Source organism: Lygodium microphyllum, chromosome 19 (genome assembly GCF_053477565.2).
Source record: "Lygodium microphyllum isolate KBCC chromosome 19, Lygodium_microphyllum_v1.1.10, whole genome shotgun sequence".
Taxonomy (NCBI): Eukaryota; Viridiplantae; Streptophyta; class Polypodiopsida; order Schizaeales; family Lygodiaceae; genus Lygodium; species Lygodium microphyllum.
The window spans coordinates 98,038,588-98,064,101 of NC_141153.1; the positions used below are offsets into that span (position 1 = coordinate 98,038,588).

Sequence of the window (25,514 nt, forward strand, 5' to 3'; positions counted from 1 at the left end):
GTTTGACAGCTATTTATAGAGTGGTTTGCTGAAGCTTTCCTGCTCTCCAAAGTTCTCACAAGACTTACGTGCTCTGGTATTACTGTGCTAACGAAATTACAGGTAGAGCCCCTCCAATGCATTCTTAGATCTGCCCATGGGACATGCAACTGCTTCAAAAGGAGCTCGGCATTGTTACTAGCAATTAGATACTCTCAACTACTTGGCTTTGACATGAGAATGGTTGATGACACTCGTGATTCCACATAATAGACACCTTTATCCAGACACTAGTGTGACGCACTGACTGCATGTAATCTTTAGTTGACTGGATTCTATGCCAAAAGAATCAACAAGCACACGTACATTCTACATGTTTGATATCATTTCAAGGAAATAAGATACAAATCAGTGTACAAATGCTTCTAGCTTTACACAAAACAAGCTAGAACCCTCCTTCCTTCTTGTGGAGATAGGGACTTCAATACAGATCACATCAAGAATTACACTTCACAATAGGTCACTCTTCAGCTTGCTATACATAGCCGTACCAATCATCATAAATAATGGAACACCACTGGCCCAAATTATAAATGTGAAGACAGCTAGATCATGCATCACATGTACATTGAGGCCCTCTGTGTGACCTTTCATGTGGGATATTGATGCAGGGACCAGATGCCCTCTGTGTAACCTTTCATGTGGGATATTGATGCAGGGAACGGATGCCTGACCCTCACTTTCCCTCACCTCTGAGGAGAGTTTTGATGGTTAGGTGTACTAGTGCCTTGTCCACAACTACCTCTTTGTTGCACTACCGCCCTTTGTTGAGCCTGTTGAACTGTTAATACCCAACTACCCAAATTAGTTATCTGGAAAAGAGGAAGTACACGAATCAAAAACAACAAGAGTGCCTGTTCTCAATCTGTAATTTCATATTCAACTCTGTAAATCCGACCACACCAAATTTTGTATTCTGAAATAGATAATAGATGTTGAAAGACCACCCTACCTTTTCACATTCTGCTTGACAGTAATCTCATTATTGACATCTGGCAGCGGTAGCTTCCAGTAATTCCATGAATTGAAATCCTCCTGGAATCGCAGAAATTATATTTGAAAGTGCTAAAGAATTATTTATTTTATTAAGGACCATACCCCACCAAGCATTTATGGAACAGAAATTGTATCATACCAGTTCATGGGATGACATGGGCGGAAACATGTCGTCAACCAATGCATGAATGGATGTGTAGGACTTCATATCAACATGATGATTGACCACTATTTCACCCTAGAATGGGATCAAGTTGAACTTCAAACCTTGTGAAAATGTTAGAAACAGATTGGGCTTGCAAGACTTGAAAAATCCTACTTACCTTTGGGTTAATGATAAATATTTTCCCCTTCGGAATACCAACTTTGAGATAGCTTATTTCATCTGTGTCACGATTTCCAAATCCTGCATAGAAGGGATTAACATCCTTCGGAAAGAGTCCTCTTATACCCTGCAACCATTGAATAAATGAATGTCAGCTACCTATACTTGAACGACTTTTCTCAGTAAAAGGTTTGCATCAAGCAAACTACCTCTAAACATGATATCTTAAACTCATGAGGAGCCCTCCGAACAACTGCACATCATCAAACACTGTCAGGCGATAAAGACAAAAGAAAGAAAGAAAAAGGGAATATCTTCAGAAAACAATAATAGCTAAGTGGCCCTGGCCCTGAATACAGAAAGGAAGAAAAAGAAAGCTACAGTAATGTCTTCAAGGAAACATCTAATTGAGCTATGAGACCTGGAACATTATATAACCATGTCTATGAAAGACATCCTCATCATATGATACAAAATGAAAAAATTCTGGCATCAGACGGATGACATCCTATACTATCCCTCATCACATGCTGTATCATAAAGAGCAAGGTGTTCCAGGTCCAAGTGGTGCACTGTCACTCCCCTATGGTGAGTAATAATGGCTTGGATCCTGCCATAGTATTCGGGTTGCTATTAGGACCTCACAAATGGGAACACGCAATGCATTGGATCTCCAAAGCTTAAATGTCATCCTCCTCAGGCAGGCTCTCAACTCAGGAAAAAAAGTACAACGAGACCTAGGTAACTGGAGATCAAAAGAAACCTGTATTAGCTCGCCAATAGTCTTCATGGGTCATACTGCCATTCGGTCACGATCAAGGACCTCATGAATGGGAACACCCAATTCACTGTGACCTCCAAAGCTAAGGCAGGCTCTCAAGTTGCACAAAAAGCCCAATATGGCCTACGTAACTGGAGACCTAAATAATCCTGTATTAGCTTGCTACTATTCTTCATGGGTCATACTGCCAACCGCTACAACCAGGAATTTGTGTCTGCATGTAGCAGGATGAGGCTAAGGCATCTTCTATCACAGAACTCCATGCTCCAATAAAGTGGAGCAAAACTATCTCAAATAACACAATGGAACTTTTTCTCACCTCAAGATGGCAACACTAGCATGTCCAGATCTGTTGGAGCCATGAGCACACTGGTATGCGAATCTCTGTGTGCGCACATGTGGGTGTTAGCATGCACTCAATCTGCACATGGTCTTTGTACATTGATTTAATTGAATACGATGATTGCACCAGAAAACTGTGCCATACGTGCGTGCTGCATGCATGCGCACGCGCGTGAGAGAGAGAGAGAGAGAGAGAGAGAGAGAGAGAGAGGTCACATGGAACCCAGCTCCATGGCTCAAGGAACTTGGGAATGATACATAAGCATCACTGTTACCTATTCTTGTTGCACAAACATGCATAATGTGATGAAGCTATCTCAGGGTGTACATGGGTGAAATCCTAAACTCAAATTACTTCTTAATCACATGGACGGTGGGAATGACATGCAATGCTACATTGAAATCATTCTATATTTTGGGCCTTTGTATCATCTTATGCTGAAAAGTTTGTCAGTTTATACAATAATGTACCGTTCCGAAATATATTTAGTGCCCTCATTTCCATTCTGAAAAGGATTATTGTTCCATCTATACATCCCCATTCCAAGAAGAAGAAGAAGAAGAAGACGGAGGGTGGGTGTTTTGCAGGGGGTGTGTGTGTTAAGGTTAAAATGACCTATGATGATAATAACTAAACACCACTGTTGTATGTGCCATCATTTTTAATTTTAAAAACAGTAAGTAGAGTCTCCTACTATCCTTGCAAATCTAATATATGGCTCTTAGACTCGGTACGTCTATTTTTTAAAAATCGTTTCCCTCAAATAACATTATTGCAAGGTCATTTTTATACAATGTATAAATCCGTTCTATATATTTTTATGCATGGTACACCATTTTGCATGTATGGAGCAAATCATATGTAATCACTCAATTTCGTTGATGAAATTGCCCCTTTTTGGACTAGGCATTGGAGGTACTTGAGTTTATAAAACCCTTCCTTTAGAAGTTGTACGCACCTATGCACGCATGTGTGCATGCACTTAAATGCCCATGCTATATTTGATTTAAGGTTTTTGAATACTGCATAGTCTCTTTTTGAGCGTGTGCGCACGTGTACATGAGTGCAGCTACACATGCATGCAGTGTAAATACATTATATTTTGCTATACTTGGAACTGACCTTCAGAAACTCACAGGGCAGTAAACCACATTTTAGCAAACACTTCATTTAATACCACAATAAATTCAGCAAGAATAATCCACACATAACTACAGCCAAAGTACTCATGGATCACACATGTCACTTACTAGCCCCAAAGCTTGGCGCACCTTTCCATATTTCTTTAGATTATTGGTGTATGCTCAAAATTAGTTACCAATGGCTGTACTTCAATGATTTCTCCGTGGCACAACTGATCCACAAGTGCACAATGATCTTGCCACCTTCAATGTTGACATACCAAATGTATAGTGTCCAAAAATGCACATGAACACTTCAGCCTACCAAACCCTGAAAATGACAGCCAACATTTGAATGCAATTCCATGGAGCATATCCTGCACGGTTCCTATGCAATCCCATTCTATTCCTCTCACCAATAGAGGGATTTCAACTGATGAGATAGTGAGAACATTACTTTCTTCCTAACAAAGTTGTTCAAAAAAGTGCAAAAGACTTGATATTTAAAAGAAAAAAGAATCTTAGCCCTTAGTGCTAAGTGTCAAATTATTCACTACCGGTGCAATGGTTACTATGCTAAGAGCTAGGAGTACATGTATTAAAGCTCATTTTAATTAAAAATCCTGGTGAAGTTTGATTAACCATTAGATTCATTTCTCCTTTTAGTGATATACCTCCCCCCCTTTGAAATATAACTAATGACCACAATTGCACACAGGTAAGATCCAACACTACATACAAACAACCAATATATGTTTTCCAAAAATGAAGCATACTATCATTACCACATGCATTGTTAATGTACAATTATTCCTGTATATTTCCAAGTAACAAAGCACACTATTGTTACATCATGTGTTGCCAATGTACACTTATCCATACATATATCGATCAAACTTGACCTTCTAGCATACAATGTATGTGCACACAAGATGATCCACATCACATCTCAAAGCTGGTCGATAAAAGAATCTAGACTTTTTTCATTGTAGCATCAATGCCACAACGCCCTGCATATGGAGGTACATGACTTTAACCATAAGCTTGACCCTTAACTACTTCGCGACACATAATCAACCATGCATCATATAAAAGCCCTCTCTGAGAGTATAGTGCTCAATGGTGTTGATCATCTAATAACAATTCATAGACTCTAGTAACATCCTCATCCTTTGCATAGTGTCTGCGTCTCATTTAGTTCATGATGACATGCAATAGATACCACTGAAACATGTGGTTTCCTAAACAATGATCAAACATAACATTCTTTTTTATCCTCCATGTGCACTATCTAAAAGTGAAACATGGATAAGAAATTAACCCATCGCATTGCAAAGTTTGATGTTCTGTCTATAAAACAAAACTCTTCCTATCAAGTAGTGTTTCCAAGTAAGAAGAATTGTCATCACCCTATAAAATTCTACTCTCATATGCCGCAAGATGGCCTTCTTGCATTAGAATCACACCAATGTTGTTTCCATATGTATCATAATAAACACCGAAATCTTTTCGAAGACCTGAAAAGATCAACATTGGATGTAAAATTGCTTGTAGATAGGCACCAGATGATAGACAGCTCCTCCAGCTGAGATACCCTCCACATATGAGGTGTGGACAGCAATGAGAAGGCACTTGCAAGCTGCAAGAATGAGATTAAGGCTAAGTGGTGATAGTCTATCTATTTATAGACGGTTGGGTCTTCTCAAATTAGGGTCTTATAAGGCACAAACACTCTTTGGAAACACATTTCCTTTAATGAAAGTTTCGGTAATTTTTATTAATTAAGCTTGTTTTGGGGATGTTTAATGTGGCTAATCAACATGTAATGCATTTTTAGCTCAACAACTTGTAGGTAGATTGGACATAGGATGTGTGCATATGGCATTCTTCACAACGAGGCACTAGGGTTCAATAGCATTTCCTTGAGGTAAGTGGGAAAGCCTAAGGAGGTCCTAACACCTACGACGAAGGGAGTTGAGTAAAGCTGAGAAAATAAAAAGAACCCTTAGACTTGAGATTGTAGATCATAAACCTATCCTAAAAATAGTTTGTTCTTCCCTAGTTGTGTAGTAGACATTCACACTAGCTAAATGCCCCAAACTGAAGCATCTCTTGAAACTATGCATTTGGAAAGTAGAGACGTGATGCCAATGATTCACATATGCCTTGCTTTAGCCTCTTATTCAGCCCATGCTTGTCTCCAATACGGTATCCTCAATTGCCCTCACTAACTTTGATCAATTGCACAACAAACTTCTCCATTCACACTCTAACAAGTATAATCCATATAAATGCATGTTGTCCTCAATTTGATTGACATGCAACAACGACATTGGAGGTGCAAACTTGATTTCATACTACTACACCTTACAAATAATGTGCAATACATGCAAATCTCAGTTCCAAGCTAATCTAACTTGCTATATGTAGCCTCGATCCTGTTCATGCATCAATCCTAGTGCTTGCCCTAACCTTGCACACCCAATTCATTGTCATATTGAGTAAAAATGAGACCTGCATTGCAAACCTACACTGATGCCAAAACAGATTAGCATTCAATTCATGTGCAAAATGAAAGAAAAACCACTCTCATAAATACAAAAGAACACTTCAACTTGTCAAACCGTGAAAATGACAGCCAACATTGAAGCCCAATCTCACAAAACAATCACTTTGATGATTGTCCTACATAGTCCCCATATGCAATTCCGCACTATTCCTCTCACAAACAAAGGGATTTCTTGCAATGAAACTATAAGAAAATCACTCTCTTTGTAACAAAGTTGTTCAAAAGTGCATGAGACTTGAGATCTTAGAGAAAAGGAGAATTCTCGGTCTGGCCTGTTGTGCCATAATAACCTCTTTTATTGATATTTTGATTAAAAACAGCAGCAATACTTGCTATAAATGGCTTACAAAGCTGTCCAATGGATTCCTTATGCAAAGACAAGAAGATTGACTACTATCCTAGCTCCATACATGCTCTCAGCTCATGCTCTATGGCTGAACTTGCAATTTTTGCAACAAAGAGAATAAGAATGAATGTCTCCAACCTTTGACTGCTCAAATGATAGATGGATTGCAAATAACCAAATAAACTTTCTAAATACTTACCTACTAATCCTTAATCGGATTTCGAATTTGATTAAGGGCTAATTACTCAATGGTTCATTATTCATAAGTGAGATGCTCACTGGATGAAACTTAAGCACCTAGCCTACTTACAACTTGAGCCAGCTACATACTGGTCCAAACTTTCAACGGATCATTCAATCAAAGGTACAAACTTTCAAATTTTGAGATGCTTTAATCTTGTTGATAACATTTGATAAAGTTATTAATCAAATGTGCAAGGTTATTTAGCACATGTGATGTACATGGCAGTTATTTCATAGTAACAGGCCAAGGACCCCAAGGATGCAATGGGTATCAAAGGCAAAAGTTATGATAAGTTATGTCAACTAGGCTTTGGGGATTAGTTGGTGTCAGTTTTGACCCTAGGGCAATTATAAAGCAATAAGTGTTGGTGGTGACACTAGGGACTAGCATTAATTAATTACTCAATGCTAGTGTAAGAGTCAGTAGAGATTGGGGACCACTCCAAGTTGCAAGTGGCCTAGCCAATTTAATTATGGATGGGCACAATTAATATTGGGCAATGTCAAAAGGGCTGAAATTAATTTTCAATATCATTTAATCTTGAAAATCAATTAAATGGTTGAATAATGCTGAAAAAATAGGTTTAAAAGGCTGCCACTTAGCAAAAATGCCCATGCAAACCGAGAAAACGTTTTTGGGGACTCGATCTCAGCCATTTAGTCAATTTACAGCTTGAAAGCAAGAGAGAGAAAGAGAGCTACTAGTCCATCTTCTTATCAGAGAACAACAATTTGCTGCACAAGACAACAATCTAGGGGCCTCAACAAGTAAGGGACAGCAAGGAGTTACCTTCCAAGGGCCAGCAACAGCATTGTTGATCAAGTAACAGCATTTTGGAGGTGCCTGGCAATAGGTGACCGCATTAAATGCAAGCTGGAGGAAACAACAAGTAAAATTTAGGGTTTTCTCACGAAGAAATTCAAATTTTTCTCTCACCTTCTCCAACCCATGCTCAAGAGATCTCAGCATTTTCTTAGCCATTTTGAGCATATCTCAACCAAATTTGGTGAACAGCAAAGAGATCTCTACTGTAAACCCTAAATTTTTGTAGAAATTAGGGTTTGACAATCACCTCGGGACCCATGCCAATTGGTGAAGGCATTGTATACTCAATTCAACACCTGAAATTTGTGAAATTGTCAAGGAATTTAAATGCTAGTCCATTCATTGTAATTTGGTGTAACATTTGCCAATTGGAGGTTCCATTTGTGCAAGTCCTGGGTGAAAAATCAAGGGGTAATTGGCCCAAATTGATTGTTAAATGTTACTACAGCAAAGAGGCTTTTTGGAACAACAAAGAGATTGTGAATCTCAGCTTGTACTCATTCCATTAGCAATCAAGTTAAAGAAATACCCAAAGGGGTGCCAGTTTTGGGGCCAACAAGGTGTCCAATGTCCAAGATTATTAAGGTAATTTGTGCATTTTAAGTTACATTCATTTGGTGATTGTTGTAATTGGGTGCTTAATCCAGGAATTACCACCCTTTCCAAGAAGGAAGGCTAGTTTCACGTGGCACCACTCTAGGGACAAGTGGCAACAATTGGATAGCAATATCAGTAGCATGTATGGTAGCTCGCTGAGTAGGGTGGAGCCAGTGGCTGGCTGGGTGGCAGCAACTAGGGCAGGGACAAGAGCTAGTGAAGAGGAACATAATGATGATGAACGTGATGGAGAGCTGGCACTAAGAGTAAGGGCATGTGATGATTTAGGAATTCCCACAACATGTCCATTTACAAGAGACTTTTGGGCATTCGTCCTAACACTAAAATAAACATTTTTCTCTTTTCATGTTTATTTTGGGGATGTGGCTAAAATACATGAAATTTCTCTATAATTAAGGTCTTTAATTTTATATACTCACCATAGATTTTTTTTTTTTGGGAGTGAATTGCCTCGAACACTTGTTGAACTCATTGATGAAGTGAAATAAAGATATGATGGTTGGATATAGACATGAAGGAAGGTGGGAAAGGGGGGCTGAAATGGAAAAACAGAGGTATATGTGATCTGCTTCAATGCATGGGGGAGTACTAAGAAACCATGTTTGAGTTGGGCCATCTCCTAGGATCCAATACATAGTCCATTGTGCTGCTCCTTGCTCCATGTGAGAAGTTTTAATACAACAAAGCATATACCATTAGTTCTTATAGAGTGCACAATATTTTATCATCTCATCTAGAAAGGATTACACAATCTTTTCTGTATTTGAATGCACCCTGGACAATTCCTTGCACCATTTAACATTCTCTAGGAGCTCCATTTGGCACACTCCAAGAATGCCATGTTGGAAGGTTTTGTCATAGTTGTATTGAGATCCCTCCATAATAGACTTATATCAGATCTTCTAGGAGCAGGAGTGTGGGAGGGATGGCACCCCTTGTACATATATTTTAGTCTATCCTATAGTGCCTGGCTTTGGCCACAAGATCAAGATGGAACCATATGTAGTATTTCGTACATGTTCATTGTCTGGCATTTCAGGTCTGAAAATTAGCATAAACAACTTGAAACAAGGCTCTTGTCAACTTCCTTTCTTTCAACGTTGTCCAATAGACACTTGACCCCCCAAAGCAATTAAAAAATTAAATGTAAGTTCTTATAGGCTTGAGATTCCTACTCATTGCAGAAACCCTACAAACAAAAGCAAGATACTATACATGATCAAAAAACTCGTGCAACCAATTCATCTCAAGACGTATTAAGTTAATCATGCAGTAATCAAGAAACTTTTAAAAAACTGACCAAACAGCTAAAACTTGATGTTAATACTCGGGCACAAAATGATCTAAGAACCAGACCTATGGACCTAAAGACCGAATAGATTGATTCTAATCCAACTCATTAGCAACAATGCAAATGGCTTTCAAGACCTTTCTTTCAAGCAAGTGGCTTTCCCATGCATGCTGTTATTACCAAATACTATTGCAAGCACTAGAGATGTTCCACGATAGATCATCAATGGACTCATACATCGTCCTAAACTTCCAACATACATTGAAGCCTTTCCACTCTAGAACATGTACAGCCCCACAACTATGTCAGGGAACTAACAGACAATATAGGCAGATCAACCAGTTCCCAAAGCTGGTGTCGTGTCAATTTACAACACTGAGACTCTGAAGATAACCTAATTTTGAAAAAAACTCCAACATAACATACCACATGCACAGGCATTGACAGATCAATTGTATGTATATTTCAATTTAAACAAAATCCTTCATGTTGGACATCCCAACTACAATCATTGCATTATTAGCAACCAATGGTCAATTCCATGTCTAACTAGTAATCATTCGTAATGATCATGCCTTCCAAACAAGTACACCATCATCAAATTACTATCTGTCTGTGACATCAATTCCCAATGGAATGAAACATAAAGTATTGGTACCTTCACGATATAGTGACGAGACCAGACCATCAGGAGAAATGAACACTGGACCTTGTGGAAGTGTCTCGCCATCCTTTTTAAACAAATACACATACAACCAAGAAGTATAACTCGGTATCAAAACAAAGATACATTTAAGACAGAAACCACCAGATTATTTAAGAAAAGTTACCTGCTTCAAGTTGAAAAGAAACCTCCGGGTAAGATATGCTTGTGATATGGCACGGGCACTCAAGAACAACACCTCATAACCATTCTCCTGAAATCAAACTGATAACAACATTAAAATTGCATCCTCTTCTCCAACTTTGTTCATATCAGTTTGATCAACAATTTATGGCACTACAAGCACCACATTTTCTAGAGATACATAGCACATCTCAATAGACTCAATTAAATAGAGAAACTGAAGACAAAGCGTGTCCTTTTATAGCTTGTGCCTCACATAGTCAATGAATACTTAAGTCATGGGTTGTACACCTTTGGATACTTTGGTGTATGTGGTATGCATATGGCTTGGTTCATAGCTTGTGCTTGTTTGGATATGTTGACACATGTGGTTAGCATATGGTGTGGTTAAGCAACACCACTAGGGTCATTTTTGCTGTAATATTCAATGGGACTGCAAGTAATCAGATTTTTAATTGTATGTTCAACACACACATATACATAATGTAAATACTATTTGTATGCTTGACAAAGCCTTTGATTCAGCACCAAAATGGCAGTCATTAAGTAATGCCATGCCAAAGGGATATGGCCTTGTCTAAATCAGTGTCAAGGAAGGTCTAAAAATATGACCCCCAAAACCACACTGGATGAGCTTAAGGACTCATTTGCATATGGCTTGGTTAAGCAGCACCATTAGGGTTCTTTTTGCTGTAATGTTCAATGGGACTGCCAGTAATCGAATTTTTAATTGTACATTCAACACACTTGTGCAGATAATGTAAATATTATTTGTATTACGATTGACAAAGCCTTTGATTCAGCACCAAAATGGCAGTCATTAAGTAATGCCATGCCAAAGGAATATGGCCTTGTGTAAATCAGTGTCAAGTAATGTCTAAAAATATAACCCCCATGCCCACACTATCTAAGCTTAAGGACCCTTATTCAACATAAACCATTATAAAGATTTCAGCAGAAACAACAAAATAAATTAGCAGCACAATTTTGAAGTTCCTAGCAGGAGTCTAGGAGAAAGACAAGAATCCAGGCATGCCATGGGCCAAACCCTTGTCAACAAGGTTCCCTGGACATTTAAGACAGCCTCAGATAGGTATGTACATACTTGAAAACTATGGATTTGATCAAATAGGCCACCTACATTGTAAATCTTATGCCTTGTACAGCATAATGTTTCATAAGTTTTAACTTAAAAAAGACAGCCGGTTTGTTGCTTGTATCAATCAATCATTCCTTGTTGCATTGCTGCCCTTTGCTTGTGTTGAACTAAAACTGCATTAGCCCTGACTTAAACAGCCCCAAAACGCACTTAATTAATGAAGAAATCTTATTATATTAAAAAGAAACATGATCCTAGAGAGTTACTATGTCCCACATGCAAAACCCTAATTTGGGTGCCCCAAACTTTCTATAAATAGGTATGCAGCCCACCACTCTCCCTCAATCTTGTTTTTGCAGGTTTCAAGAGCCGTATCTCTACTAGCCACACCCCGTTCGTGGATGACAATGCGGTCAGACCTTCTCCTTGTTGTATGCTATCATTTGACGCATGATTCTAGCCTTCATCTTCACCTGTCACCTGTCACCTACATCAAGGAGCTGTCACCTAGTACCCTAGAGCTGTCGCCTACACTCAGAACATTGCGTTTGCTGCTGACATCACCATCTGGATCTGTCGCCATCATCCACGACCTTTCGTTTGTTGAGTTTCTCTCTCCTCCAAATGCCACCTACACTTCTTGCACAGTCATCTATTGTTTCCAATTGTCGCCCAGTTTTCCTTTCCTTGGTACCTGCGTTTTTGGTCTTTCTCTCTCCTCATTGCTTGTTTGCATCAAATCCAACCTCTTTGGCTGCATTTGCTGGTGTTCGACCCATGGAGACTGCCTTACTGTGTTTTGAGATCTGTTTCAAAGTATGACACTCTCTCAAGCTCATAACCTCTGCCTTGATGCCAAAGGTACGAGAGTTCCAGGTTCAGTATTCATTGCATAGTGTGCTTGCTACATGGGTATTGTTTATTCGGTAGTAATTCACTTCATTATCTATTGTGTTAACTATTTCTGAGTTACCCTAATCCTAACTTTGTTCTATTGGATAAGGAGGAGATGATTTTTGCAGAGCTCTATAGAGAGCTTATAGCAACAAACACTCATGACACTCGCAGTCAACGTACTCATGGACAAGGAGTTCAAGCAAGTGGTAGTAGAGGCATGGTCATTTGACACCCTCCAACATCGAGAAGGGGTGGTTTGAGTGGCTTGCAGACATATGTAAGGCAGGGCTCTTGTAGCTCACATCCTGTGCCTCGTAATGACATTCCCCCCTTACTAACACAGTCGCCACCTAGGAAGCCATCAGTTGATGATGATGATAACCTCATCAATGAGGATGAGTATGAGTGTGTCTCATCGTCTGATGCTGAGGAGTCATCTTCAGACTCTCTTGATGAGCACTCAAATGGTTCTAATGATTATGATGATAGTGATAGTGATGCCTCATCATAGATTCATAGGTCTCCCTCTTTTCTGTATCTACTATCATTGTATCCACATGCATGATGCCACTATGACACACTAGAGTCTAAACTATAGTTGTATCACATGTTTTGCACAACCCATGCAACCGCAATGGTCACCCTTATGTATTCATCTTATTTTGTAATGAAATGGCTATTTCCACTTTAAACATGCATTCTATCATTTAATGATTTATGGTTTTTTTTTAATCATGTTAATTTTTTTCCGCACTAATATCGTACCATATTTTATAAAATCATAAGGGACCATTAAGTACCATATTTTATCGTACGGAGTATCGTACCTAACAACTATGGTTAGAAAATTAGTCAATTCATGTGTGAGTTTGTGCTTTAGTGGATTGGGATATTTGTACATTTTTCTCGCATCCGATTTATGAGGTTTTTCTCAGTTTTGTCTAGCCAACCAATCATTATCTTATTAATTTATGTTGGCCAACCTTTCCTCATTTTCTATTTATTGGCTTGGACTCTCTCCTCCAATCATTCATCACTTGCAGACTTCCTAACCAGATCTTGTTGGAGAGAGAGAGAGAGAGAGAGAGAGAGAGAGTCGGTGCTACTGCACACACAACTGGTCATTCACTGTTGTATTCGGCTATCTCATGTCTTGGTATATGGATTCCATTTCTCGAGCATTCTTCTAAGTTCTTCTTTGCAATGTTCTTTTCTACTTTTGTACTCTTTTTTGTTATTGTATTGTGCAGCCTATTACAACAGATCCTCACGCTTCCATTGCTGCACCAACTTCTGACAGTTTCACCAATCTTTAGGTCCCCAATTGATATGGACAATTGCTTGAGGTCCTTGTGTGGGCCTCTAGCTTGAAGTGTGCTTTTTCTTGCACAAGTGGCATTAATAACCAACTTATCCTTTGATGAGTTCAAGCCCCAAACAAGATTCTTGTGGATCTACTCTTTCGTTTTATCCTTTGATGAGTTCAAGCCCCAAACAAGATTCTTGTGGATCTACTCTTTCATTTTGTCCAAGTTCTTGTTGTCCTTGCAATAGCATAGCCCATTGTTCAAAATTGTTGAGCCTTAAATCTCTTGTTAAGTTTATGAATTTCTTTTAGTGACCAATAAGTTATCTTTTGGGGGCTACCCTCTTATTTGGACAAGTCCTTGTGTTTTAGCCAACTTTAACAAGTCATCAATAGAACTCTTGAGCAACCACAGCACACATGGCCACGTTAAGTTATGATTGAGTAGACTCACACAATCAACCTCAGTACAATTGCAGTGAAGATCAGCTATATGTTGTATAAATAGGTCTTTTTACCTATACACTAGCCAAAAAAAACCCCCCAAAAAAAATCCAAGCACCAAATTAATAAAGAAAAATAATCTGAACCTCCTCCCATTCATTACAAAAATGATAACAGTTTCAACTTAGTAAAATCCTTGCCTTGATAGCTGAAAACAAGCGTGTAACTCCAGACTGGCTCCAATCCCTTCCAACCAAGTGCATTACTTGACCCAAAACATCTGATCTGCAAATCATGATTGAGGTAGTTTCAACATCTTTACAATAAACATTTTTTGGGTTTTTAAAGCTAAAATTTATGCATGATTCCTCAAAGAAACCATTACACGTGGGAAAACATGGTAAATCACTCATAAACTCAAATGTGATTTTCAGCTTTTTTTAATTCTCGTCACAGTCATTGAAAAACAAAGTGATAAAATCAGAAGGGCATGCCAAAAGAGAGGGTTGAACTAGTGGGAAGGGTCATGAGCAAAAAAGGCTACAATGGAGTAACCTGGCCAAGGATAAAAAGTTTGCAAAAAAGAGAAGGTACATGAAATAGAGAGTTTGCTGCTGGATTATCAGCCATCATAAAGAGCTGCTCAAAGGTGCATTTATCCCCTCACAATCACATTATCACGCTTGAAACTAAGTTAAGTCCTGAACTTTGCAAACAACAGTATTCTTGTGGTACCACCATCCTGCTGCTGAAAAGAGAGAGAAGCAAACCCTGTAATGTAAACCTAGGGTTGACTTGAGATTTTTTTTTTTTGCAAATAAAGTGTGGCTAATTATATTACTTTAGAAAAAAACTGAATACAAGGGAAAACTAATGCTCAACAGACTAGCTGGAGCTAATGCAGAGTCACAGATATATCAAGTATACAAGCCTCTCAAGGCGGTCAAGGGGGGGTGGGGGCAAGAAGCCATGGAGGGGGGGTTGTATTGCCATTTGGGGCTGCCTGCCTGCATCATGAAGAACACGTCCTGGCTGCCCCAGGCGTGCAAGAAGTGAAAACGGAGCTCCTGATGATTCGAGACTTGCCCTGCACCTGTTCCCACCGGCCGCGGAGGGAGTGGATGATGGAAGTCCAAAGCTCAGCCAAAGTTGCCTGTACTGAAAGGCTCTCCCTGCCAAATACCTCCTAACAACGTGCCTTCCAAATGTGTCATCCAGTAAGACTCCCTACGATCTCCCAAACCTCAGAGCGGTCTGCTGTGGGCTCCAGTACCCGGCGGCTAGGTAAAGCTTCCAGGCCAACCACTGCGCAAGACTCAGCCTCAATGATGAAGATCGTGTCCTGCATCCCAGCCTCATACAGAAGGTGGCAGCCCTGGTTGACTGCCCGCCAGCAGAAACCTCCCCACGAGATGCATCCAAGGTTGGGTGCTAGACGGCGGAAAATGGAGCATGCTCCTCTCCACATGAGTTGTGCCACCTCGCATGACCAAAGGCAGTGCTTTGGAGTTTCCAAAAGCTACTATAGGCAGCATTTACACCCTCCATCCTGCTACATCTGTGCTAGCCAACTCCCCGCCGCTAGTCCTCCATGTGCCAAAAGCAATAGGAAATACGATACCCTCCTCGGCCTCCAGCTGTCCCATAGGCGGCGCCAAAAAGTCTAACGGAAGGCACCATGATACAGTGCTCCGCCCAGTATCACCTACACGAAGGCGACCAATCCATGTCCTACATCATCAATACATGTCGGCCAATCCTAGCTATATACTTCAGGAACCTCAGTGGCTTCTTGGCAGCCGCAATGGCTGGCCATAGCCATTCTCCAGGGTCCCACTCCAACTCATCAAGTGGCCTGCTCTCCCATATCCACAGACGCCACTCCCGAAATTCCTTCCAGAACACATAAGGGTCAAGATGCCAAGTCTTCCCCTGAAGACCGACTACATGAATCCTCCTCCAAGGAAGGATAATGATCTCTTCATCCTACTCCCCTCTGTCAAGGACCAAACGCCCCCCCCTCCTGCACGGTGAAGAAAATCCCGTAGGGAGCACCACCTACTCTGCCTGTCACTTACAGGGGGAAACCTGCCGATGAGAATCTAGCAACCCATACCTCGCCAGGCTCTACCGGCTCTCGGATCGGGGGGTCAAGCAACTCCTAAGGTATTGCTGTCAATCTCCCTTCTCCTCAGCTCCGCTCCTCTCTAACACCTTGATGCCTGCTGCAGCACCTCCTGGTCCACCATCCTATACACCTCCCACCATGTCCTGATAGTGCGAGCAGGGCCGGCCTCCCAGCCAACCCACTGGATGTGGGGACACTCACCGATTTGTATCACGTCCCTATCTCTCACCTAGGGGTTTTAGATCACCGGCTGGTGGTCTATCTTCTCCTGGCATCCTGGAGGGCTCTGAAATAGGGCCTTACAGAGGCCCTGCCACACACGAAGTAGGCTGCGAAGGAAGGAAGATCTGGGGGGCGTGATCTGAGCCGCCATGAAGATCCATCTCAAGGATGGCCTCCAATCACCACAAGCCTCGGCCTGCACTCCTAGAGACCCTCCTACACAGTAGGACCTTCTAGGTCTGTCCTCCTGGCATGAGCCTGCGGACTACTAGCTTGCCCAACAGGGCCATGCTTTGGAACTCTGGGTCTATGATCCCAAGCCCTCCCTCAGATGGATGCTGGATGACGGTCGCCCACGCCACCTTGGCCCTAGAATCCCTGGAACTGTTTGAATCGGCCTAGAGACAATTCCGCACTAGGCGGTGAAGCTGAGCTACAAAAGACAAGGAAAAACACCAACGCGAGGCAATGCACCATGCCGTCGCTAGGACCTGGTTGACCACCAGGGCTCGGCCTCCTAAGAAAATGCGGCAGTAGGTCAGCTTCCGCCTGATAGAGTTGAGTACGGAAAGGAACTGCTAGGCGGGAGTGATATTGAGTCCCACCTGAAACCCCAGGTATCGGATAGTCTGCCCTCTGCACATCCATCTAAATCCCAAGTGGACGCCCCACTTCGTGCGAGAGTCTAGGTCCGTAAGAAAACCAACCGACTTTCGCCAGTTGATTTTCGCTTCCGTTGCAATCCAAAACACCCCCAAAGCTAGTCTCACTCTCTCCAGCATCAGCTCATCATCCTCTACATATAGTGCGGTATCATTTGCATACTCTGAATCTAACAGCTTTGTCTCCTCCCTTACCGGAAGTTGAAGGCCACGTAGGCCGCTCACACGTGACCAGAGAAAGTAGGACATCACCTCTGCAAAGAGTAGGAACACACACGGGACCAAAGGACAGGCCTGCTGAACTAATCTCTCCAACCGAAACTCCTCCCCCCTCCTGCTGCATATGAGAACCCTGCTGGTAGCCGATCTGTAAAGTGCAGAGACCCCGTGGATCCATGCCTGGGAGAAGCCTAACCTCACATTGGTGCCCTCTAAGAAGTCCCAATCGTAGGCTTTCTCGAAGTCCAAGAGAAGTACAACCAACCCTTGACCACTGTGTTGGGCCCACTCAGCCGCCTCGAAGAAGGTGAAGACATTGTCTAGGATTCTCCTATTCTGGATAAAACCTGTCTGTGTGTCATGAATGATGTCTGGAAGCACGAGGCAGAGTCGCCTACCGATCATCTTAGCCATTGCCTTATAGGCTACTGACAACAGGGTGACCGGTCTTCACTAGGATAGCTCCAACCGGTCTCCCCCTTTGGGGAGGAGACTGATAAGACTTGCCGATAGACTCCCTGGCATCCGTCCTCAGCTGAAAATCTCCAGAAAGGCCAGCAATAGGGGGCCCTTCACCACCTCCCAATAGGTAGAAAGAAGGCCTTAGAAAGACTATCCTCTCCCAGGCATTTCTGTCCGTCCTGTGCATGGAAGCCTCCTCTAATTCCTTCTATGTGAAGGTGTCTAGGGGAGGGAGCGACCCATCTCCTCTGTGACGAGGGACGGGATGTGGTCCCAAACCTACTGTCTACAACTATGTCCTCTGGCTGAGACAACCTCCTGCTGAAAAAGGTGTTTGTAGTAGTCTGTGGCAATCTCCATCACCTCATCTAGGCTAGAGCGAATCCTCCCATACTGATCCCGGAGGCTGCGAATCTGATCTCCTGAAATGCGAGGCTGAAGCACCTAGAAAAACTCCCTGCACATCGTGTCCCCCTTCCGTGCCCAAAAAGCTGCTGAGGTACGGAAGGAAAACTCTAAGCGCCTGTCCTCGAGGCCGGCAAGGGCTGCCTGTGCGTGCACCTCCTATGCATGGAGAGTGGGGTCCCCTCGTGCCTCCTGGAGAAGTCTCTGCGTGGCTGCTAGGTCTTGTCGAAGTGCGCTCTCCTCCTCCCAGCTCTGCTGCCAGGCCTAAAGGGCTACCTCCTAGTAGATCCTGCTTGACTCACCTAGGACCTCTATAACCTCCTCTACAAGCTATCCCTTCTATCCCACTCCCTAGTCCAAAGCTGCTCAATCTACCTCCTCCCTCCTATAGATCGAGTCAAGGATCCAATAGGATTGTGTGTCCAGGGCTAAGACTGGGGGATCAGATGTCAGGAGGACCAAGCACAGAGTGGTGCCAGCCAACTGCCCTACCTAGCCTCCTCAAGGAGAACACCCCCACTCTCCCACATAGAACCTGTCCAACTGCTCCAGTAAAACTCCAACCAGCCGCATGTATCCCCAAGAGAAGTCCAATGACCTCTACGTCCTGTGGAAAGCTGGGTCCCTCCATGCATCGCGTGCTCCTACTGCGAGGAGGAAAACCTCCCATGCCTCTTGCTCCTCCCCTGCCATGCCCTGGAAGTTTCTGCCTCTACTCTGCTCGTCTTCCAGGGCCTCCAGGTTGTTGAAGTCTCCTCCAACAATCCAAGAGTCCACCTCCGGAAGTCCTGCTGCAATCTCCACCCAGAACCTGCTACATGCCCTAACCTCCATAGGGGCATAGACATTGAGGACTCTGAAGCAAGAGTCCCCAATATCCAACCTCATCCATAGAACCCTCCCTGCCACAATCTCCCCATGATCACGTACACAAGCGGTAGGGTTCGGGCCAATAGAGGTGCATACACCTCCACTCCTGCCATGGGCACCGATGGCGTACTCCCAGTAAGTATGTGAACTGCCTAGGAGTACCTTCCCTACCCGATGGGCCTGGGCAGGGGTGAGCTTATGCTCCTACAAAAGTAAGATGTCGATCCATCCAGCAAGGGCCGGCTGCAACTCCTGCTGAACAATCAACTTCCTGGAACCTCGTGCCCCGTTGTAGTGGAGACTCTTCACATTCCAGGATGCAAGATGTAAGCTCACAGGGAAACCTGTGATTGGCCGAACAAACATCTATTCGGTTTGGAAAATGTTGATGAAGAGGAAGAGCTACGGGGCATGCGAATGCGCTTTGCCGCAGGCCTGGACGGTGAACTCCAATCCCCCATGGTGGCTCTTGGGCGGGGGACCATGGGGATGATAGATGCTCCAGGTGGTACCACCAAGGCATCTATCAGCCAGGCTGAGAGTCATGACTCTATGCACTAATAGAAACGGGAAGCCTATGCCAAGGGCCACTCGATCACATCCATCGGTGCTCTCCACTGTGGAGGAGCTCGAAAGATAATGCTCAAAGTGTGGGACCTCGGTACCAGCCCACCAGTTAATGTTCATCATGCAACCTAGCCACTGCTATGAAAACAGTGCGAGTCGTCCTCCTATCTACTAGGAGATGTGGTCCGCCACTTGACTCTTCACCTCCTCCTCTATTTGTGTCATCGTCCAATCCCCTGAGTGAGAGGTCTGAAGAAAGAAGGCATAGTTTGGCCACTCCGATTTACGTATTGTTGGGATGTAAAGGTCCTTTATTCACCTCCATGTATTTTACACGTATATTGTTATGTTGTACATGTGAATGCACCCTTACGGGCCCTAAGTATAAATACATTTTATTCTTTGTGTACCAACACATTGTTGGTACACTTAAGCCTGTTCGTCACTCTTACTCTCACTCTCTCACCTGTTCACTTCCTCTGTTGCAAATCTTCACGCTTCCGCTACCCACGCGCTCCAACAACTGGTATCAGAGCTGAGGTTAAGGTGCTCGCGCTCCTCGAAGTCTGTGTGAGACAACACCAGCTCTTCGCTCGCGAGAAATCAGTAAGTCGTCACTCATACAGGTCAGGTCGTCACTGTTTCCAGGCACGTGTATGTGCTGGACAGTCAAGCGACAGTGTTGCAGGTCACGTTTTGTGCAAGCGACAGCCTGATAAACAGGCGACAGGTCGTTTTTGACCTGGCAGGCAGGCGACAGGTCGTTTTTGACCTGGCAGGCAGGGACAGGTCGTTTTTTGATCAGGCGGCAGTCAAACAGGTCACAAGCAGCCAGGCGCAGGCTGCACAGGTCAACGCTGGTCACAAAACTGCAGCGACAGGCTGCGTGGCATCAGTCGCACACTGCACAGTCACGCGATGCAGTTTCGTCACGTTTTTTGATCAGGCGACAGCTCACGCAAGGCTGCGTGGCATCTGACGGGCAGCGCAGGTCAAAGGCTGCAGTTCGACACATTTTTCCTTCCAGAAAATTTTAAAATTTTTCTAAGGTTTACTGCAAGTAACCCTTTGCCACTGACGGGAGTTCGCACGCGCAAGCACAGTTCTCAGATTTGGTCAAATTTGAACCTGGAAATTTGGGGCTTTTCCCAGATTTGATGCTGTTTATGCTTGACAGTGACATCTGTGTCAGATATTGCAAACATTGTGCGCATTGACCTCAATTAATTTGGGGATTTTTCAAAATTTGTTGGAATTTTGCTCATCCGAGTAAAATTTCTTGGCATTGGACCAAGGAAAATCGGGGCTTTTCATGTATTGATGTAATTTTGCTCAGCTGAGTCAGTTTGGCTGACATTTGCGCACATTTGGACCTGGAAATTTGGGATTTTGTGCAGAATTTGATAAATTTCTGCATTATTTGCCTGTGCAGTGGCTGGCTTATGTCAAAACAGCAGAGGATTATTGCTGGTTATGCAAGAACAGCAGTGTATTTGCTGATTTAGCTTGTTCTCTTGCAGTTCAATGCTTTTACACTTGTACTTGTGAAAAATGGCTGCAACTTCTTCCAGTTCTGACATTAAAAGTTTGATGGAAATCAAGCGATTTGATGGTCAGGACTTTGATCTTTGGAAAGATCGTATGCAGGGCATACTGTTCCTAAAGGATTGTGAGGATGCTTTGCAAATGGATAAACCCGCACAAATGTCTGAGGCGGATTGGGCCAAAGTCAATAAAAGGGCTGTGGCTTATATAAAGATGGGTGTCACTGATGACATTTTGACAGACATTAAGGGTTTAGACACTGGTCATGCAATATGGGAGAAATTGAAGACTACCTATAAGATCACCACACCTGTTAATCAGGTGCATTTAATGCGCAAGTTGGTGAATATGCGGTTGGATGAGTCCAAGCCTGCAGCTGAGCACTTGAGTGCATTTACTGGCATTTTAAATCAGCTCAAGGATGCAAGTTTGGATTTTGATGATAAGTTGAGGGCGATCTTTTTGATCATGACATTGCCTGACTCTTGGGAGACTTTGGTTGTTTCTCTCAGCAATAACCCCAATCTCACATATGATGGTGTGAGGGGTTCGATCTTAAATGAAGAAATTAGACGTAAGTCTAGTGGAGAAGGCAACAACTCAGCTTATAATGTTAGAGACAGGGCTGAAAAGAAAAATGCAAATGCTGGACAGAGAAGCAGGAGCAAGAGCAAAGGAAAAGAGAGAAAGAAGAATGCAGGAGACAAAAAGGAGGAGGAGGAAAAGACAGATGCATCTGAGGCAGGTAAAGGCAAGGAAAAGGCCAATGTGGCCTCCAGTGTTGTCATAGAGGAGCTCTCAGATGCAGAGGCTGATGTATTATGTGCAGTGGATTATGATGCCCTTGTATGTCACATGCAGGATATGCAGATCACCAAGGCTGATGTGATTGATGCACTTTTGTCAGTTGATGATTGTGTCACTCAGACTTGGATTGTAGACTCAGGTGCCTCTTTCCATGTGACTCCATGCTTGGAGTGTTTTGCTACTTTTGATACAGGCTGTTATGGCAAGGTTTACCTTGGAAATAATCATGCTTGCAGCATTGATGGGATTGGCACCATACACTTGTCTTTGGATAATGGGCAAGAACTTGTGTTGAAAGATGTCAGATATGTGCCTGGCATCAAGAAGAGTTTACTATCTGTTGGACAGCTTGACTTGCATGGTTACACCACACTGTTTGGTGGTGGTTTGTGGAAATTAAAAAGGGGTTTCATGCTGATTGCTAAAGGAACCAAGAAGGGCACTCTGTATTGTCTGCATTGTAAAGCTTTGAATGGCAAGTTTCTTGCAGTTGCTGAAATTGGCTGTCATTTGGAGTTATGGCATAAGAGATTAGGCCATATGAGTCAGAAAGGTCTTGATGTTCTTACCTCTTTGAAGAGGGTTGATGGAAAAGGCTCTAAAATTGATTTTTGTAATGACTGTCAGTTTGAAAAGCAAATGAAAAATTCATTTTACTCTGGTGTCTCCCGTAAGTCAAATGTATTGGACTTAGTGCATTCTGATATATGTAGCATGCCTTTGAAATCGTTGGGTGGTGCTGCATACTTTGCCTCTTTTATTGATGATTGTTCCAGGAAGATTTGGGTTTATTTGTTGAAAAAGAAAAGTGAAGTGTTTGCTGTTTTTAAAACTTTTCATGCATTCGTGACCACTCAGACAGGTAGAAAGTTGAAATGCTTGAGAACTGATAATGGGAGTGAGTTCACGTCTAATGAATTTAAGTCCTTTTGTGACTTGCATGGGATCAAGAGGGAGCTTACAGCCCCTTACAGCCCTTCTTCAAATGGTGTGGCTGAAAGATACAATAGGACCCTATGTGAGAGAGTGCGGTGCATGCTGTCCACTGCTAATCTCCCTCATGAATTTTGGGGAGAGGCACTTAAAACCGCGGTTCACATTTGCAACCGCTCTCCAAACAGGTCCCTAAATAATGGCATTCCTAAGGAGGTTTGGTCTGGCAAACCGGCCTCATATGACCATTTACGAATATTTGGTTGTGATGCTTTTGTGCATGTTAGAAATGAGCTGAGGAATAAACTTGACCCGAGATCCACCAAATGCATTTTCATGGGCTATGGTGATGAGGGTGAATTTGGCTATAGAGTGTGGCTACCTCAGTCCAAGAAAATTGTTCGCAGCCGTAATGTTGTGTTTAATGAGGCAAAGTTGCTGAAAAGTACTTTAGCCTCTGATGAAGACATGAAAAAGGTCAAATTTCAGAATTCGCAGCCACCTATTACTTCAAGTGATGAGCCTCATGGTGCTGTACCACAGGCTGAAACTGATGATCAGCCGGTTATCTTTGAGCCAGATGATGATGGACAGCAAATAGAAGCACAGGGAGTTCATGGACAGCAAGATAGACTTGCTGATTATGAAAATGCAGGTGCTGGAAATGAAAATGAAGGTGCTGTACAGCATGAACAGCATGCTGAAAATGGCTTACAGCAGCCAATAAATGCTGAAAATAACATGCCTCCAGATGTAGATCCGATTCTTGAGAATGTAGATCATTGGGTACGCAGGTCTACACGCCCAAGAAGGCAGCCACATAGGTATGACCCCTCTTTGCATTATGTGATGCTTACTGATGAGGGTGAGCCTCTAACATATAAAGAGGCTAAGTCATGCAAATTCAGCAATAAGTGGGAGCTAGCTATGCAGGAAGAGATTAAATCTCTGTATGCTAATGATACTTGGGATCTTGTGTCGTTGCCCAAAGGAAGAAAGCCTCTTCCAAACAAATGGGTTTACAAAGTAAAGACAGTTGATGGGAAACCCAAGTACAAGGCAAGATTGGTTGCCAAAGAGTATGCACAAAAGGAAGGGATTGACTTCCAGGAGGTCTTCTCACCTATCGTGAAGATGACCACACTACGTGTGCTTTTTGCTCTCACTGCTATATTGGATTTAGAGTTGTACCAAATGGATGTGAAAACAGCTTTTCTGCATGGTGACATTGATGAGGAGATCTACATGAAACAGCCCGAGGGTTTTGTAGTTCCTGGAAAAGAGCAGTTGGTGTGTAAACTAAAACGCAGCTTATATGGGCTGAAACAAGCACCACGGCAGTGGTACAAAAAGTTTGACACTTTTATGCTCTCTCATGGGTTTACGCGCAGCCATGCAGATCATTGTTTGTATATGAAAAAGGATACAGATGGCAGCCCTATCATACTTGTTTTGTATGTGGATGATATGTTGCTAGCTGGGCCATCACGAGAGACCCCTCTTGCCTGCGGCCGTTGCTTAGCCAACGGCCCAGTGACACCTGCCCTGTCTGTCACCCCCCGCCTGCGGCTTGTTGCACCCGCCCTGCCTGTCCCCCTCACCTGCGACTCAGAGACCGCATTTGTTTTTAAAGAAAAAGAAAAAGATTGCCCCCCTTGCCCGCCCCACTCAGTAGGACCACAGTTCCCCACATCCACCACCCGCGCCACTGGCTACCTCAGCTGAGATCCCACATCCCCCACACCCATCTCCCCCACTTCCCATGGATCCTCCTCCCCCCCCACACAACCACCAGCTTATTTGTCTCGGTCGACGGTCTCACTTTTCCGAGACAAGCGCAGTCATTACCCCATGACTTTTTTCGCAGTGGTTCGTGGTCCTACCTGAGAGTTGCGGAGCGCAGAGAGTTCCCACTACATCTAGAGGTGGGGATCTTCGTGATACGTGTTGGAGCGCGTGGGTAGCGGAAGCGTGAAGATTTGCAGCAGAGGAAGTGAACAGGTGAGTGAGAGTGAGAGTGAGAGTAAGAGTGACGAACAGATTTAAGTGTACCAACAATGTGTTGGTACACAAAGAATAAAATGTATTTATACTTAGGGCCCGTAAGGGTGCATTCACATGTACAACATAACAATACACGTGTAAAATACACGGAGGTGAATAAAGGACCTTTACATCCTAACAACCTCCCACTTAAAGGTCCGGAGTGAACCTTTAACCAACTCCCACTAGTCGTATGCAATGCTCATGCTGAGCCTTGCCTAGACTTTTAGTGAGAACATCTGTAGGGTTATCCTCTATTTTGATCTTGGTCAATGTGATTAGACCATCCTCCAGAATCTGTCTGATAAAGTGATATCGCACATCAATATGCTTTGTGCGTGAATGATACATAGCATTTTTAGCCAGATACACAGCACTCTGGCTATCACATCCCAACACTGGAGTACTCATAGACATGCCGAGATCCTCTGCGAGTCTGCTCAACCATATAGCTTCCTTAGAAGCTTCAGTAGCTGATATGTATTCAGCTTTAGTAGTACTCAGTGCTACGATGTTCTACAACCTGGAGCACCAAGAGACGGCCCCTCCAGCAACTGTAA

At 43.0% G+C, this 25,514-nt stretch overlaps 1 protein-coding gene across 5 annotated transcripts in view; it reads right to left on the reverse strand.

Annotated features, from left to right (window-relative positions):
- Positions 1-342: 342 nt before the first annotated feature.
- Positions 343-25,514, reverse strand: part of LOC148020185 (phosphatidate phosphatase PAH2-like) — a 63,256-nt gene continuing 38,084 nt past the window's right edge. The window contains exons 3-10 of one of the 5 annotated variants that reach the window (XM_087700491.1): positions 14,292-14,376; positions 10,329-10,415; positions 10,157-10,229; positions 1,570-1,613; positions 1,359-1,487; positions 1,175-1,273; positions 992-1,074; positions 343-820 (exon numbers count right to left, since the gene is read on the reverse strand). In XM_087700491.1, coding sequence (XP_087556617.1) covers positions 778-820; positions 992-1,074; positions 1,175-1,273; positions 1,359-1,487; positions 1,570-1,613; positions 10,157-10,229; positions 10,329-10,415; positions 14,292-14,376 — 643 coding nt within the window. In that variant the 3' untranslated portion in view covers positions 343-777. Of the gene's footprint in view, positions 821-991; positions 1,075-1,174; positions 1,274-1,358; positions 1,488-1,569; positions 1,614-3,734; positions 3,937-7,574; positions 7,638-10,156; positions 10,230-10,328; positions 10,416-14,291; positions 14,377-25,514 lie in introns of those variants that run through there. The other 4 variants (XR_015694934.1, XR_015694935.1, XR_015694936.1 and 1 more) reach the window with 4 other exon arrangements.